The 13,174-nt window shown below is 44.4% G+C and overlaps 1 protein-coding gene across 8 annotated transcripts in view; it reads left to right on the top strand.

The window, feature by feature from the left end:
• Positions 1–12,819, top strand: part of Ica1l (islet cell autoantigen 1 like) — a 50,842-nt gene extending 38,023 nt beyond the window's left edge. For 6 of the 8 annotated variants that reach the window (XM_087902211.1, XM_085684231.2, XM_048428761.3 and 3 more), the window contains 3 exons: positions 143–186; positions 5,890–6,132; positions 12,080–12,819. In XM_087902211.1, the coding sequence (XP_087758337.1) occupies positions 143–186; positions 5,890–6,132; positions 12,080–12,195 (403 nt within the window). In that variant the 3' untranslated portion in view covers positions 12,196–12,819. The remainder of the gene's footprint in view (positions 1–142; positions 187–5,889; positions 6,133–12,079) is intronic. The other 2 variants (XM_087902214.1, XM_087902215.1) reach the window with 2 other exon arrangements.
• The last annotated feature ends 355 nt before the right edge of the window (positions 12,820–13,174 follow it).

Here is a 13,174-nt window from a genome sequence, read left to right as displayed (position 1 = left end):
ATCTATAGAAATAGGGCATACTCTGTTACAGACTTGATCTACCAGACAAGTTTTATGTACCTCTTGAATTAAAATTTTAATTTCATGTAACTGGGGCTATGACCCTCAAACGTACTTTAACTAAAGTCTGTTTTTACTGTAGGGTAGCTTTGTCAGAAGAGGAAGAAAGCGGTGAGAAAGAACCAGGTAAGACGGCAGATGCCTTCACCTGACATGGCTACATTTTAATGTCAAAATAATTTGTCACACTTTTATTTTTTTCTTTTTCCAAAGTTTTTATTTTTTATTACTTTATAAATAATACCATTTAAAATTTCCACTTCTTCCCCTCCCACTTCCCCTCCCTCCCTCCCCCTCCAGTCCTAAGAGAGGGCAGGATACCCTGCCCTGTGGGAAGTTCAAGGCCCTCCCACCAACATCCAGGCTTAGGAAGGTGAGCATCCAAATAGAATAGGATCCCAAAAAGCCAGTACATGCAGTAGAGACAAATCCCAGTGCCAGCTTCTCAGTCAGCCCCCATTGTCAGCCACATTCAGAGGGTCCAGTTTGATCCCACGCTCGTTCAGTCCCAGTCCAGCTGGCCTTGGTGAGCTCCCATTAGATCAGGCACACTGTCTCAGTGGGTGGACCCACCCCTCGTGGTCCTGACTTCCTTGCTCATCTTCTCCCTCCTTCAGCTCTTCAACTGGACCTTGAGAGCTCAGTCTAGTGCTCCGATGTGGGTCTCTGTCTCTATCTCCATCTGTTGCTGGATGAAGGTTCTATGGTGACATTCAAGATAGTCATCAGTCTGATTACGGGACAAGGCCAGTTCAGGCCCCCTCTCCTCCACTGCCCAGGGTCCTAGCTGGGGACATCCCTGTGGATACCTGGGAACCCCTCTAGAGTCAAGCCTCTTACAAACCCCACAATGCCTCCCTTAATTAATATATCTCCTTCCCTGCTCCCATATCAGTCCTTCTTCCATCTCAACCATCCCACTCCCCCAAGCTCTCCCCAACCCTCCCCTTCTCCCTGTCTCTCCCCCTCTCCCCTTCCCCCATCCCACCCCCACCCCCATGCTCCCAACTTTTGCCCAGCAATCTTATCTGCTTCCAATTTCCAGGAGGATCTATATATGTTTTTCTCTGCGTTCACCTTATTAACTACTCTAGGATTGTGAATTATAGGCTCAATGTCCTCTGTTTATGGTTAGACTCCATTAATGAGTACATACCATATTCATATTTTGGGGTCTGGGTTACTTCACTCAGGATTGTGTTTTCTATTTCCATCCATTTCCATGCAAAATTCAAGATGTCATTGTTTTTTACCACTGAGTAGTACTCTAATGTGTAGATGTGCCACACTTTTTTATCCATTCTTCCATCGAGGGGCATCTAGGTTGTTTCCGGGTTCTGGCTATTACAAATAGTGCAGCTATGAACATAGTTGAACAAATGCTTTTGTAGTATGATAGGGTATCTCTTGGGTATATTCCCTAGAGTGGTATTACTGGGTCCTGAGGTAGGTGGATTCCCAATTTTCTGAGAAACCACCACACTGATCTCCAAAGTGGCTGTACAAGTTTGATTTCCGGCCAGCAGTGGATGAGTGTTTCCCTTACTCCACATCCTCTCCAGCATAGGTTATCATTGGTGTTTTTAATTTTAGCCATTCTGACAGGTGTAAGATGGTTTATCAAAGTTGTTTTGATTTGCATTTCCCTGATAGCTAAGAAAGTTGAACATGTCCTTAAAGTATCTTTTGACCATTTGAAATTCTTCTGTTGAGAATTCTCTGTTCAGTTCAGTACCCCATTTTTAAATTGGGTTAATTAGAATTTTAAGGTCTAGTTTCTTGAGTTCTTTATATATTTTGGAGATCAGACTTTTGTCTGATGTGGGGTTGGTGAAGATTTTCTCCCATTCAGTAGGTTGCCTTTTTGTCTTAGTGAGTGTGTCCTTTGCTTTATAGAAGCTTCTCAGTTTCAGGAGGTCCCATTTATTCACCATTGCTCTTATTGTCTGTGCTACTGGGGTTCTACATAGGAAGTGGTCTCCTGTGCCCATGTATTGCAGGCTGCTTCCCACTTTCTCTTCTATCAGGTTCAGTGTGGTCGGATTTATATTGAGGTCTTTAATCCATTTGGACTTGAGTTGTGTGCATGAGGATAGATATGGATCTATTTTCATTCTTCTACAAGTTGACATCCAGTTATGCCCGCACCATTTGTTGAAGATGCTTTCTTTCTTTCATTGAATAATTTTAGCTTCTTTGTCAAAAATCGGGTGTACATAGGTTTGTGGATTAATATTCGGGTCTTCAATTTGATTCTATTGGTCAATCAATGCCTCTGTTTTTATGCCAATACCAAGCTGTTTTCATTACTATAGCTCTGTAATAGAGTTGACATCAGAGATGGTAATGCCTCCGGAAGTTCCTTTATTGTATAGGATTGTTTTGGCTATCCTGGGTTTTTTCACACTCTTTTAAAGGATTATTTTAAAATATTGATTTAAATTGCATTTAAAATGTTACCACTTTATAATTTCACTTTGTTCACATCTCACGTAGGTTCCTCCCTAGTAAGACTGAGAGGCTGAAACAAGTTTCTTTTAAGCCATATATAATTGGGACTTTTAAAACATACATTCAGTCACCAGTTGCTGACTCTTAATGGAGTAAAATTTAATCCACTTACATTTTTTGATTATTGCTGTGTGTGGTTTTGCTGCATGTTCCACCGCACCCCGTTTTGAGACAGGGTTTTTCTGTGGCCATGGACTTTCTGTGTAGACCAGGCTGGTCTCAGACTCAGAGATCCAGCTGCCTCTGCCTCCCGAGTGCTGGGATTAAAGGTGTGCACTAGCATGACCTCCCTTGCTCCTACCACTTTAGCACCGGCTTTAAAGTGTTATTATAGTTTCTTCTCAACTGCAGTTTTCCTCTGGGGTGGGTGACTTATCTTCAGTGTGTTTTGAGTCCCTTTAGTTTTGGTGTGTCAACTGCAGTCTTTGCTTTGTGGATTATCTTAAGACTTATATATGTGTAATAGTAACAACTCAACACTGATCACAAAGAGTGAAAATACTAGTTTCAAAAAATCTTCTAGAAGCTGGAGAGGTGGCTTAGAAGTTTAAGAACACTTACTGATCTTGCAGAGGACCTGGGTTTGGTTTCCAATACCCAATATGGCAGCCCAGCCAGGCAGTGGTGGTGCATGCCATTAATCCCAGCACTCAGGGAGGCAGAAGCTGGTGGATCTCTTTCAAAGCGAGTTCCAAGACAGCCAGAGCTACAGAGAAAACAAACAAACAAACAAAAAATTGAAAGCCATCTACATTTGTGGAATCTCTTGTAGCCCAAGATGACCTCAAACTGGCTAGAGATGACACTGAACTTAAGATCCTCCTTACATTGCTTCTGGAGAGCTGAGATTATAGAGATGTGCCAACATGCCTGTCTTACGGAGTTCTAGGGTCTGAAGCCAGGGCCTTGTACATGCCCAGCAAGACACTATCAACTGAGCTACACCCTCAGGCCTATTTTGAAATTTTGATGTCTTATTTTATATCTTAATTTTTTGAGCTAGGATCTCTGTTTAGACTAGGCTGGCCTCAAACTCACACAGATCCACCAGCCTCTGCCTCCCAAGTACTGGAATTAAAGGTATGCACCGTTGTGCCCAACCTTTGGGTTTTGTTGTTTTCAAGACAGGCTCTTGCTCATACTTAGCTCCAGCTGTCCTGGAACTCACTATGTAGACCAGAGTGATCTTGAGCTCAGAGATCCAGTTCATCAGCCTCTGTCTCGCAGGTGCAGAGATTAACAGTATATGTCACCGCACCTGGCTTCAGTCTTTGTGTTTAATTATTAAGAATTGCATTTATTGCTGGGTGGTGGTGGTACACACCTTTAATCCCAGAACTTGGGAGGCAGAGGCAGGCAGATTTCTGAGTTCTGAGTTTGAGGCCCACCTAGTCTCCAGAGAGAGTTCCAGGACAGTCAGGGCTTCACAGGGAAACCCTGTGTCTTGAAAAACAAACAAACAAAAAATTACATTTGAGTGTGGGACTGTGTATGTGGATGCTTGCATGCCACGGTCCACGTGTAGAGGTGAGGGTTGGCTCCGTGGCTTTCTCCTACCATACTGTAGTTATTGTTGTTTTTACTCACGTTGTTAGTTAGGCCATTGCTAATGACATGCATAGCATATGCATCATGTTTGTATTAGAGAATTGTAATAATTGTGAGTTTTATGACTTCTGGATTATGTGTGTACTGCTTTCCTTGCTAGCTTTCCCTTCCCCTTTTTCAGGACAGGGTCCTCTGTTGTCCTAACTATCCTGGAACTAGCTCTTGTAGACCAGGCTGGCCTCAAGCTCACAGAGATTCGCCTGCCTCTGCCTCTCAAGTGCTGGGATCAAAGGCATGTGCCACCACTGCCCAGCGTTAGCGTTAGAATCTCTTTCAGCTTGCTTTTGTCATAAAGTCTGAAGGAGAGAAATAATTTCCCCAGTTTTTGTCTTTTACCTTTTTTTTTTTTTTTTTTTTTTTTTTTGGCTTTTCGAGATAGGGTTTTTCTGTAGCTTTGGAGCCTGTCCTGGCCTCGAACTCACAGCAATCCACCTGCCTCTGCCTCCCAAATGCTGGGATAAAAGACGTGTGTGCCACCAGCGCTTGGCTTACTTTTTCATTTTTAAAAGACAGCTTTTCTGGGTGTGGTATTCTTGGCTACCAGTTTCCATGAATACCGTGAACACCTCACACCACCATCTCTTGAGCTGTGAATATTCTGTGGCATAGACTGCTCCAAGCAGAACCAGCCGGCTTTATGTACGCTTGCTCTAACACTAACACTGGGGAGTCCACTGCCTATCTTCCTCCTTGGTGAGTGTGGCTGGAGCCTTCTGACTTTCCTGGGCCTTCATAGCCCCCGCTAGGTCTGGGAAGTCTTTGGTAATTTGTCCTTCTCACCTCCCTCTTTAACTAAAATGACTGGATGCTGACTCTTTAGTACTGTACTGCATTTCTTGTTTTTCCAGTTCTCATATTTTCTCCTCCAGTTGCCTGTCTTTGAGATTTTTTTTTCTTTTTATCCACAAACTGTGTTTTCACGTTGAAGACTTTGTTTGTGGCTGCCCTTGCAAAATGTCAGTTTGATTTCTCTGAGGCAGTGGACACTTCCACTGGTTTAGTACTAGATGGCGCCCTACGTCCAAGTTCGCCTCAGGTTTCCTGTACTTGGCCTCAGAACTCAAGTGCCCCACACTGGGGTGATTTACATGCTCACTGGTACATGTACATACATGCAGGCCAAACATTCATACATATAAAATATAAAAATGAGGCAGGGATTGGGCAGATACCCAGTCAGTATTAACAGCACAAGGACAGGGCCTGAGCTTGGGGCCCCAACACCCATCCAAAAAGTCGGGTTGGGAGTAGGTGGAATGGCTCTTGCCATCAAACCTGAGTTCACTGCTCAGGAACCACACTGGGTGTAAGAAGGGAACTGTTACATAGTTTGTGACCCCTGGGAAAAGATCAGACTCAATTTATAATTGAAAAGCTGATAACAGGATGAACAATCTCTGAGCCAAATTTGAGATTGCCATCAAGGAAGGAGGAAGAGTATAGGAAAGGGTTTTTGTTTGGTTGGTTTTTTGAGACTTTAGACCTGGCTATTCTGGAAGTCCCTCTGTAGATCAGGCTGGCCTCAAACTCAGAGATTCACCTGCCTCTGCCTCCCGAGAGCTGGGATTAAGTGTGAGCCACCCCCGTCCAGCCAGTATAGTTGTTTGAAATCGTGTTCATGCTATAAGGGAAAAACAATTAGTTCTCCTACATCCTGCTCTCGTTTCCTCAAAAGGAAATAAAACCCTTCCTCTTCCTGTTCTCAACCAGCAGTGGCAAAAGCTCTACCTAGAGACTTGCTGGAAGGAGATGATTTTGAGAAAGAATTCGCATTTCTGAACAGCCTCCTAAGCCCCACTTCTTCGAGTGCTAGTGAGCGTACACAGGAATGCCAGACGGCCTGCGGGAGCCCCAGTGCTGGCCTCACAGCCCAGGAGCCTCCGGTGGGATCCTCCCAGTTCCTCCCTTCACAGCTCTTTGACCTCGGCCTTCACGCGGAAGGAGCTTCCAACAGTAAGTGTTGACGAGACATTGGTGTTTGCTAAGCAAAACTATTGCGGTTATTGATGCTAGACTCAAGGGAAATTGATTTTAACGTTACCACTACTGGATAAACCTGCAGTTATGCCAGTCAAAGGGGAAAATACCAAATCCAAATCGCACTGTGGTTGTCAACAAGTCTGAAACAAGGGCCGTCTCCTCGCTGCCTGCACCAAACCCACATGTTCCCCACCGACTGCGCCGAGTGTCTGCTCTACAATATTGATCTATTAAACCACACCTGGGTCAGATGATGCCACCACCACCCCAAGAAAAATTCGGTGTATTTTTTTCCTACAAGATTCAGAATGAGAGAGAGAGAGAGAGAGAGAAAGAGAGAGAGAGAGAGAGAGAGAGGCAGCAGGAGTTGGAGTAGGTGGGGATGTGGGCAGAGGGCTGCCTAGAGAAGGGGCCACCAGCAATCCCAATCCCACTGCCCCGTGTCCATGGCCACACGTTGGGAGTCGTCTGCCCCTGGACCTGTGTTGGTATTAAACTGAGCCCGGTCTGTCTCCAGTCCACTCAGCTTCATTTGGTTGCCTGTGTTGCTGCAACAGAGTCCAACATCAAACCCTCAGCTCCTCTAGTTACTTTGCCCACAGATCCAGGTGTCAGCGTGGCCCGTAGGATAAACATGTCTGCAACTTCTCTCTTAGCTCTGACTCATTTCAAAATAACCATTTTCCACCAAGTACTTGAAGATCCCTGAGGGCACCAGGGCTGTGGTAGCTGCTTTCTTCTGCTCCTCCTCCTCTTCTCCTTTCTCCTTCTTTTTTTGGATTTTTGAGACAGGGTTTCTCTGTATAGCTCTGGCTGTCTTGGAACTCACTCTGTAGACCAGGATGGCCTCCAACTCACAGAGACCCATCTGCCTCTGACTCAGTGCTGGGATTAAAAGGGTGAGTCGCCACAGGCCACTATTGTTTCTTCAGCTCCTGTTTGGTCTTCACGAGTCTGAGCTGTGAACTTCTAATCCAATCCTTGAGCTTTCGAACACACACGGAGTGGTGTTCACATCCTCTAGGACTGAAGTTACTTGGTTCCTGTTTCATCCTTGTATCTCGTCCCCCAGATACTGTGTTCTGAGAAACTCCCATGACATCCAGCAGCAGTCAATGTGCTGTGCTTTACAGTAAAATGTTTCTGTTCACACTGTATCTAAAGGCAAACCACAGGCATATGCAAAGTGATTAATCATTAAGGATTTGTTGATATCCTAAAAGTAAGAATGGGCATTATTAGTCCATCATGCCTAGCACAGTAAACCAGCAATCCTTAATATCAAATAGGGAAAGGAAGGAAAAACAGTAATCCAACAAATCAGAAAAAAAAAGTGTAGAAATTTGCAAACCTCCCTCAGTATCCTTAGATATAAACACACTTCACTCTCCATTAAAAGCTACACACCAAGGAGAGGGCTTGGCAATCAGGAGTGTCTCCGGCACAGACAGGAGGATCTTGCTGTTGACTCTTGCCTGTCTGTCCTCCCCGCAAAGGCTGGGGCTCCCAAGAGGGATCAGAACACCCAGATATCCTGCCAGTGCCTTCACAGCATCCAGAGAAATTAAAATGTAAGTCATTTCCTTCCATTGCATTAATAGTTAGTAAAATTCAGGAGAATTTAGAAAAGGACCACTTTGCCTCATCGTGAGAAGAAAGAAACCAGGCATCATCCACGGCAGGCCTGTGCTCCATCACTGATGGGAATGATCCAGGCACCTAGGATACAACCTCAAATCTGTGGGATTATGGGTGTGTCCGGACATGGGCTGCCATCCATCACTCATCACTTCAGACACTCCTAGTCACTGGAAGGACAGGCTTTAGGCTTTGGGCTTTGGTGACCTCAGAGGTCATTCATCCTGCAGCAAGTACCCCGGCGTTTGCTGCGTAAGGCTAGGCGGTGCCCTCCTGACCACACGACTGCTCCACGCGGCTCTAAACTGACTTGTCTCTTCCCATGCATCATCTATTATCCATCTAACTTATTTTTTGTAGTTTATAATTATTTTGTGTTCAAATTGCTCAAGTGTTTGCCTATGGAAGGTCTTTTGGGCAGACTTCCCAATTCTTATGATAGCAATACTTTAAAATTTTCCAACAAATTTAGCACTATAGAAAAACTAAAAAATAAAGTATCCCTATGTATTCTTTGAGTAGGTTTTTCAGAATGTTTGAGTAGATTTTTCAGAATGTTGCCACACTTGGCAACAATAATTCCCGCAAACCATACCTTGCTCTGTATTTTGTGTGTTCTGAATTGAATTTTTGTTTTTTGTTTTGTTTTTTTGGTTTTTCAAAACAGGGTTTCTCTGTAGCTTTAGAGCCTGTCCTGGAACTCGCTCTGTAGACCAGGCTGGCATTGAACTCACAGAGATCCACCTGCCTCTGCCTCCCAAGTTCTGGGATTAAAGGCATGCATCACCACTGCCCAGCTCTGAGCTAAAATAATTTAAATGGTAGACAGGGATTTCACTGTGTAGCCAGGCTGGCCTTGAACTCTTGACTTTCCAGCCTCAACCTCTGAGAACTAGGATTATAGGTGAAGGCCACCACATCTCAATCATTAGTAATTTTACATGTTTATTATTATAGTTGTTTTTGAATCATTTTTTTTCTCCCCACTTCCTTCTTCCCTGTCCTCCCTCCTTCTCTGTGGTGCTAGGTGTAGAACCTGGGGCCTTATATGCTAGACAACCTGCTCACTGCATCCTCAGCCTGGACCGTGATCTTTTTCCTCTCTCTGTCCACGAGCATTCTACTGTATTGTGGCTCATGGTTTAAGAGCTTTAGTCTGTGGTCAGTCGGTCACTGCTTCTTCATGATATATATAGTATACCATGGCTGGGACTTGGTGAAGGAGGCCTGTTTACCTCACAGAAGCCAAGAACCAAAAAGGGAGCAAAGATTGCAGTCCCAGTGACCCGCAGTTATGTAGCTATAGGTAATGTGTGGTACTGGCCTGACATGCTAGGAGAATGCCCTGTTAATGAGCTGTACCTGCTCCTCAGCCTGCTCCTCAAGGGTCTCCCACCTCCCAGTGCGGGATGGCTGAGGACAAACATTACATGTGGACGTGCGGCAGGTAGTCATGGCTCACCAGACACAAAGTGAAGACACTGCCGGGCATGGTGGCACAGGCTTTAATCCAGCCCTCGGGATGTGAAGGCCCGTGGATCTTTATGCTTTCAAGACCAGCCTAGGCCATATAGTGAGTCTCAGTCTCAAACAAAACAACAAACAAACAAACAAAAACAAGTAGAGGTTGTGAGAAAGACACTGTTTACCTGTATGTCTGAGGCTGCTTTGCTTTGTTGGGGAAGGAAGAGCGGGGGGGAAAAGGTGGTGTCAGCTCTGGGTAAAAAGTAATACTGGAAAATTTGTAACTTAGAAATTAACTCATGCTGAGCAATAATGGCACACACCTTTAATCCCAGCACTTGGGAGGCAAAGGTAGGCGGATGGAGTTCAAGGCCAGCCTGATCAACAGAGCAAGTTTCAGGACCGCCAGAGAAACCCTGTCTCAAACAAAGAAACAGGAAAAAAAATTAACTCATTAAGTGTGTCACTTCATTAATCATTAAATGCAAACTGAAACTGAAATCCAGGACCCAGAGACAGCTGAAAAGTAGAGTGTTCATCCATCACGTGCAGGAGTGGATTCAGTCTAACACGTAATTGAAACAATGTAAAACTGACAGGGAAACCAGCCATGACACACACTTCTAATCTCCAGACGCCAGTCCTCAAAGATTGGAACAGGATGAGCCAGGCCAGCCTGGGCTGCGTAGCAAGACTGTGTTACTGAAACAAAAATAGCAACAAGAAAGCCCCAACAAACACATTTTGACAGCCCCAACAAACACATTAAAAAATAAGAATGCAATACTGTGGCTACCATGAGAAGAAAATCCCCATATTCAAAGGATGGGCCAGAATGAAAGAGAGAAGGGAGACTCAATTGGGAAACTTCCTCCCTAAGACCAGGCAGTAGGCAAGCCTATAGGGCATTTTCTTAAACAGTAATTGATGGGGGGGGCCCCAGCCCATTGTGGGTAGTTCATCTCTGCACTGATGGTCCTAGGTTCTATAAGAAAGCAGATGGAGAAAGCCATGGAAACAAGCCAGTAAGCAGCCTCTGCATCCCCTCTGCACCCAGGTTCCTGCCGTTTGAGCCTCTGTCCTAACTTCTTTCAGTGACAGACAGGCATGGAAATCAATACACCCTTTCCTCCCCAAGTTGCTTTTGGTTATGGTGTTTCATTACAGCAACAGTAGCACATAGACAAAGGACTGGTAGCCTTTTGAAATGGCCTACTGCCTACAGAGGCAGATGGATCTTTGTGAGTTCAAGGCCAGCCGGATCTACAGAGCTAGTTCCAGGACAGCCAAGTCTACACAGACAAACCCTGTCTCAAAAAACCAAAACCAAACTGCCTTAGTTAGGGTTTCTATTGCTGTGAAGAGACACCATGACAACTCATTTAAAAAAATGAGTTTCAGAGTTCAGCCATCACCATCATGGCAGGGAGTGTGGCGCACACAGGCTGATGTGGTGCTGGAGGAGTAGCGGAGAGTTCTACATCTTGGAATCAGCTGAGACACTAGGTGGTATCTTGAGCATAAGAAACCTCAAAGCTCAGCCTCATAGTGACACATTTCCTCCAAGGTCATACTAAGGTCATGCGCACTTCAACCAAGCCATACCTCCTAATAGTGCTACTTCCTATGAGATTATGGGGGCCAATTACATTTAAACTACCACAAGCAAAAACATACAAGAAAAACACTTGGATCTGAGACACAATGTTCTTATCAAAATATGTTAACTTTTGGGGAGGTGGGGGTTAAGACAGATTTTCTCTGTGGTTTGGAGCCTGTCCTGGAACTCACTATGTAGACCAGGTTGTCCTCAAACTCAGAGATCTACCTGCTTCTGCCTCCTGAGTGCTAGGATTAAAGGTGTGTGCGACCACCACCCAGCTGTTTTAATTTTTTTTAAAGTTACCTTTAGAGAGGGAAAAACATGTGTTTCTCTCCTACTACTATGTGCACCCTGGGGATCAAATTTGGCATGTAGCTGCTGAGCCATCTCCCCAGCCCTTGCTAGCAAATATTTTGACAAGCATTGGGCATGATGGAGCATTCCTGTAATCTAGAGGATCACAGATCTGCAGCCAGCCTGAGCTACACAGCAAGAGCCTGCCTCAAAAGAGAAATAAAAATCAGAGAATTTTTTCCTTTTATGTCTAACATTTTTCATTTTTCAAGTATGACATTTATTATTTATTTATTCATGTTTTTTTGAGACAAGGTTTATCTGTATAGCCCTGGCTGTCCTGATCAAGCTGGCCTTGAACTCAGATCTACCTGCCTCTGCCTCCCAGGATTAAAGACCTGCGCCATCACCGCAAGGCTGTATATTTTATGTGCATTGGTGTTTTGCTTGCATGTATGTCTGTGTGAGGACGTCAGATTACCTGGAACTGGAGTTAGACAGCTGTGAGCTGCCATGTGGGTCCTTGGAATTGAACTTGGTTCCTCTGGAAGGGCATCCAGTGCTTTTAACCACTGAGCTATCTCTCCAGCCCCAATAAAAAGGTTTTTAGCAGAGTTCAAGTTTTCTCGGGAGGAAGGAAGTTACTGTAACTTTCAACCTTATCTGAGAGCCTTCTATAAATCATCTGAGATTGCTTCTCACATGATCCTCGTCACCATCCCTGAGACACTGAACTCAGGCTCAGCAAGGCACACGTTTCCTGTGTTTGCATTTTCAATTTGTCTTTAAGGGAATACAGTGAATCAATGTCAGCCAACTTTATTTTTATTAAGGAGCATCTGCTTCAAAAAAATCACAAAAATAGTACAAAAATATTATTTCCAAAAGCTGAATCTCTTTAATGTCTTTCTTTTTCACTAGCCCCCAACAATGGTAATCAAGACATGTCAGCCTGGTTCAATCTATTTGCAGACTTGGATCCGCTCTCCAACCCAGACGCCATCGGACATTCAGATGATGAACTTCTCAACGCCTGACTGGGGCCCCAGGTTCAGGGGCCTTGAGGCAGCAACTGTGCGGCCTTTGCCTTTGTAGAGAGGAGTCCCACTGTCACCACACTCAGACGCATATGTTCAGGACAGGACATCTGCCTGCCAGCCCCGCCAGAGGGTTTGGTGTCTGAGAAGCCTGTGTATTTATTATGCTGGACGTGAAAGCTGTTGACCGTATGTGGAAATTTTTAGAAACTCCCGAGTTTGCAATACTGAGAAACCAAACTTATGTCTGAATCTCAGGAGCATGGCGTATTTCTTTGGGAAGTGTTTTACATTCAAGTCAATTTGCTGTGAGTGGGTTAAGAATAGGATACAAAGCGTCTGTTGCTGCGGGAGTATCTTCCGCTGCTTCAGCCAATAGTCACTGAAGCACGAGCCCACGGTGCTGTGGGAGCACCTTCCGCTCTGTCAGCCAATAGCCGCTGAAATACTAGCCCACTGGGGCGTGGTATATTTCTCTTTTAAAAAGAGCCACAGATCTCGGCTTGGCCCTCTTGGTTCCGGCTCCTGCTCCCGGCTCCTGCTCCAGCGACTAGGATCCCTTCCTGACGGTTTATGGTGTATGTAAGTTTTACCCCCCAAAATAAATAACCCCTTAAAACATAACTGGTGTGGGATTGATTCGCTGTTATTTGGTGCCCAACGTACATACAAAAAAACCTGTCTCAAAAAGCCAAAAGTTAAAAATAAAAATAAAAAAATAGAGGTTAAAATAAAGCCACATAAAAATAAAAAATATACAAAAAATCTTGATACTGTATGCTATTATGCTCTCTTTAAATTGTTTAAATGCTGAGGAAGGAGCAACAGCTGCTAAAAGATATTTGCTTATAAATGCTAAAGATAGGTATTTTAAAAATACCTTGGCTTCAAAATTTAAGTCAAAAGGTATATTACTTTGGAGAAGAGATTTTACTTTTGTTTCCACAGAAAATGAGAGGCTGTGGATTTATTCAGAGTT

Source organism: Myodes glareolus, chromosome 27 (assembly GCF_982192425.1).
Source record: "Myodes glareolus chromosome 27, mMyoGla1.1, whole genome shotgun sequence".
Classification (NCBI taxonomy): Eukaryota; Metazoa; Chordata; class Mammalia; order Rodentia; family Cricetidae; genus Myodes; species Myodes glareolus.
The sequence above is the reverse complement of the archived record's forward strand: the minus strand, read 5'-3'. Positions and strand labels throughout refer to the sequence as shown.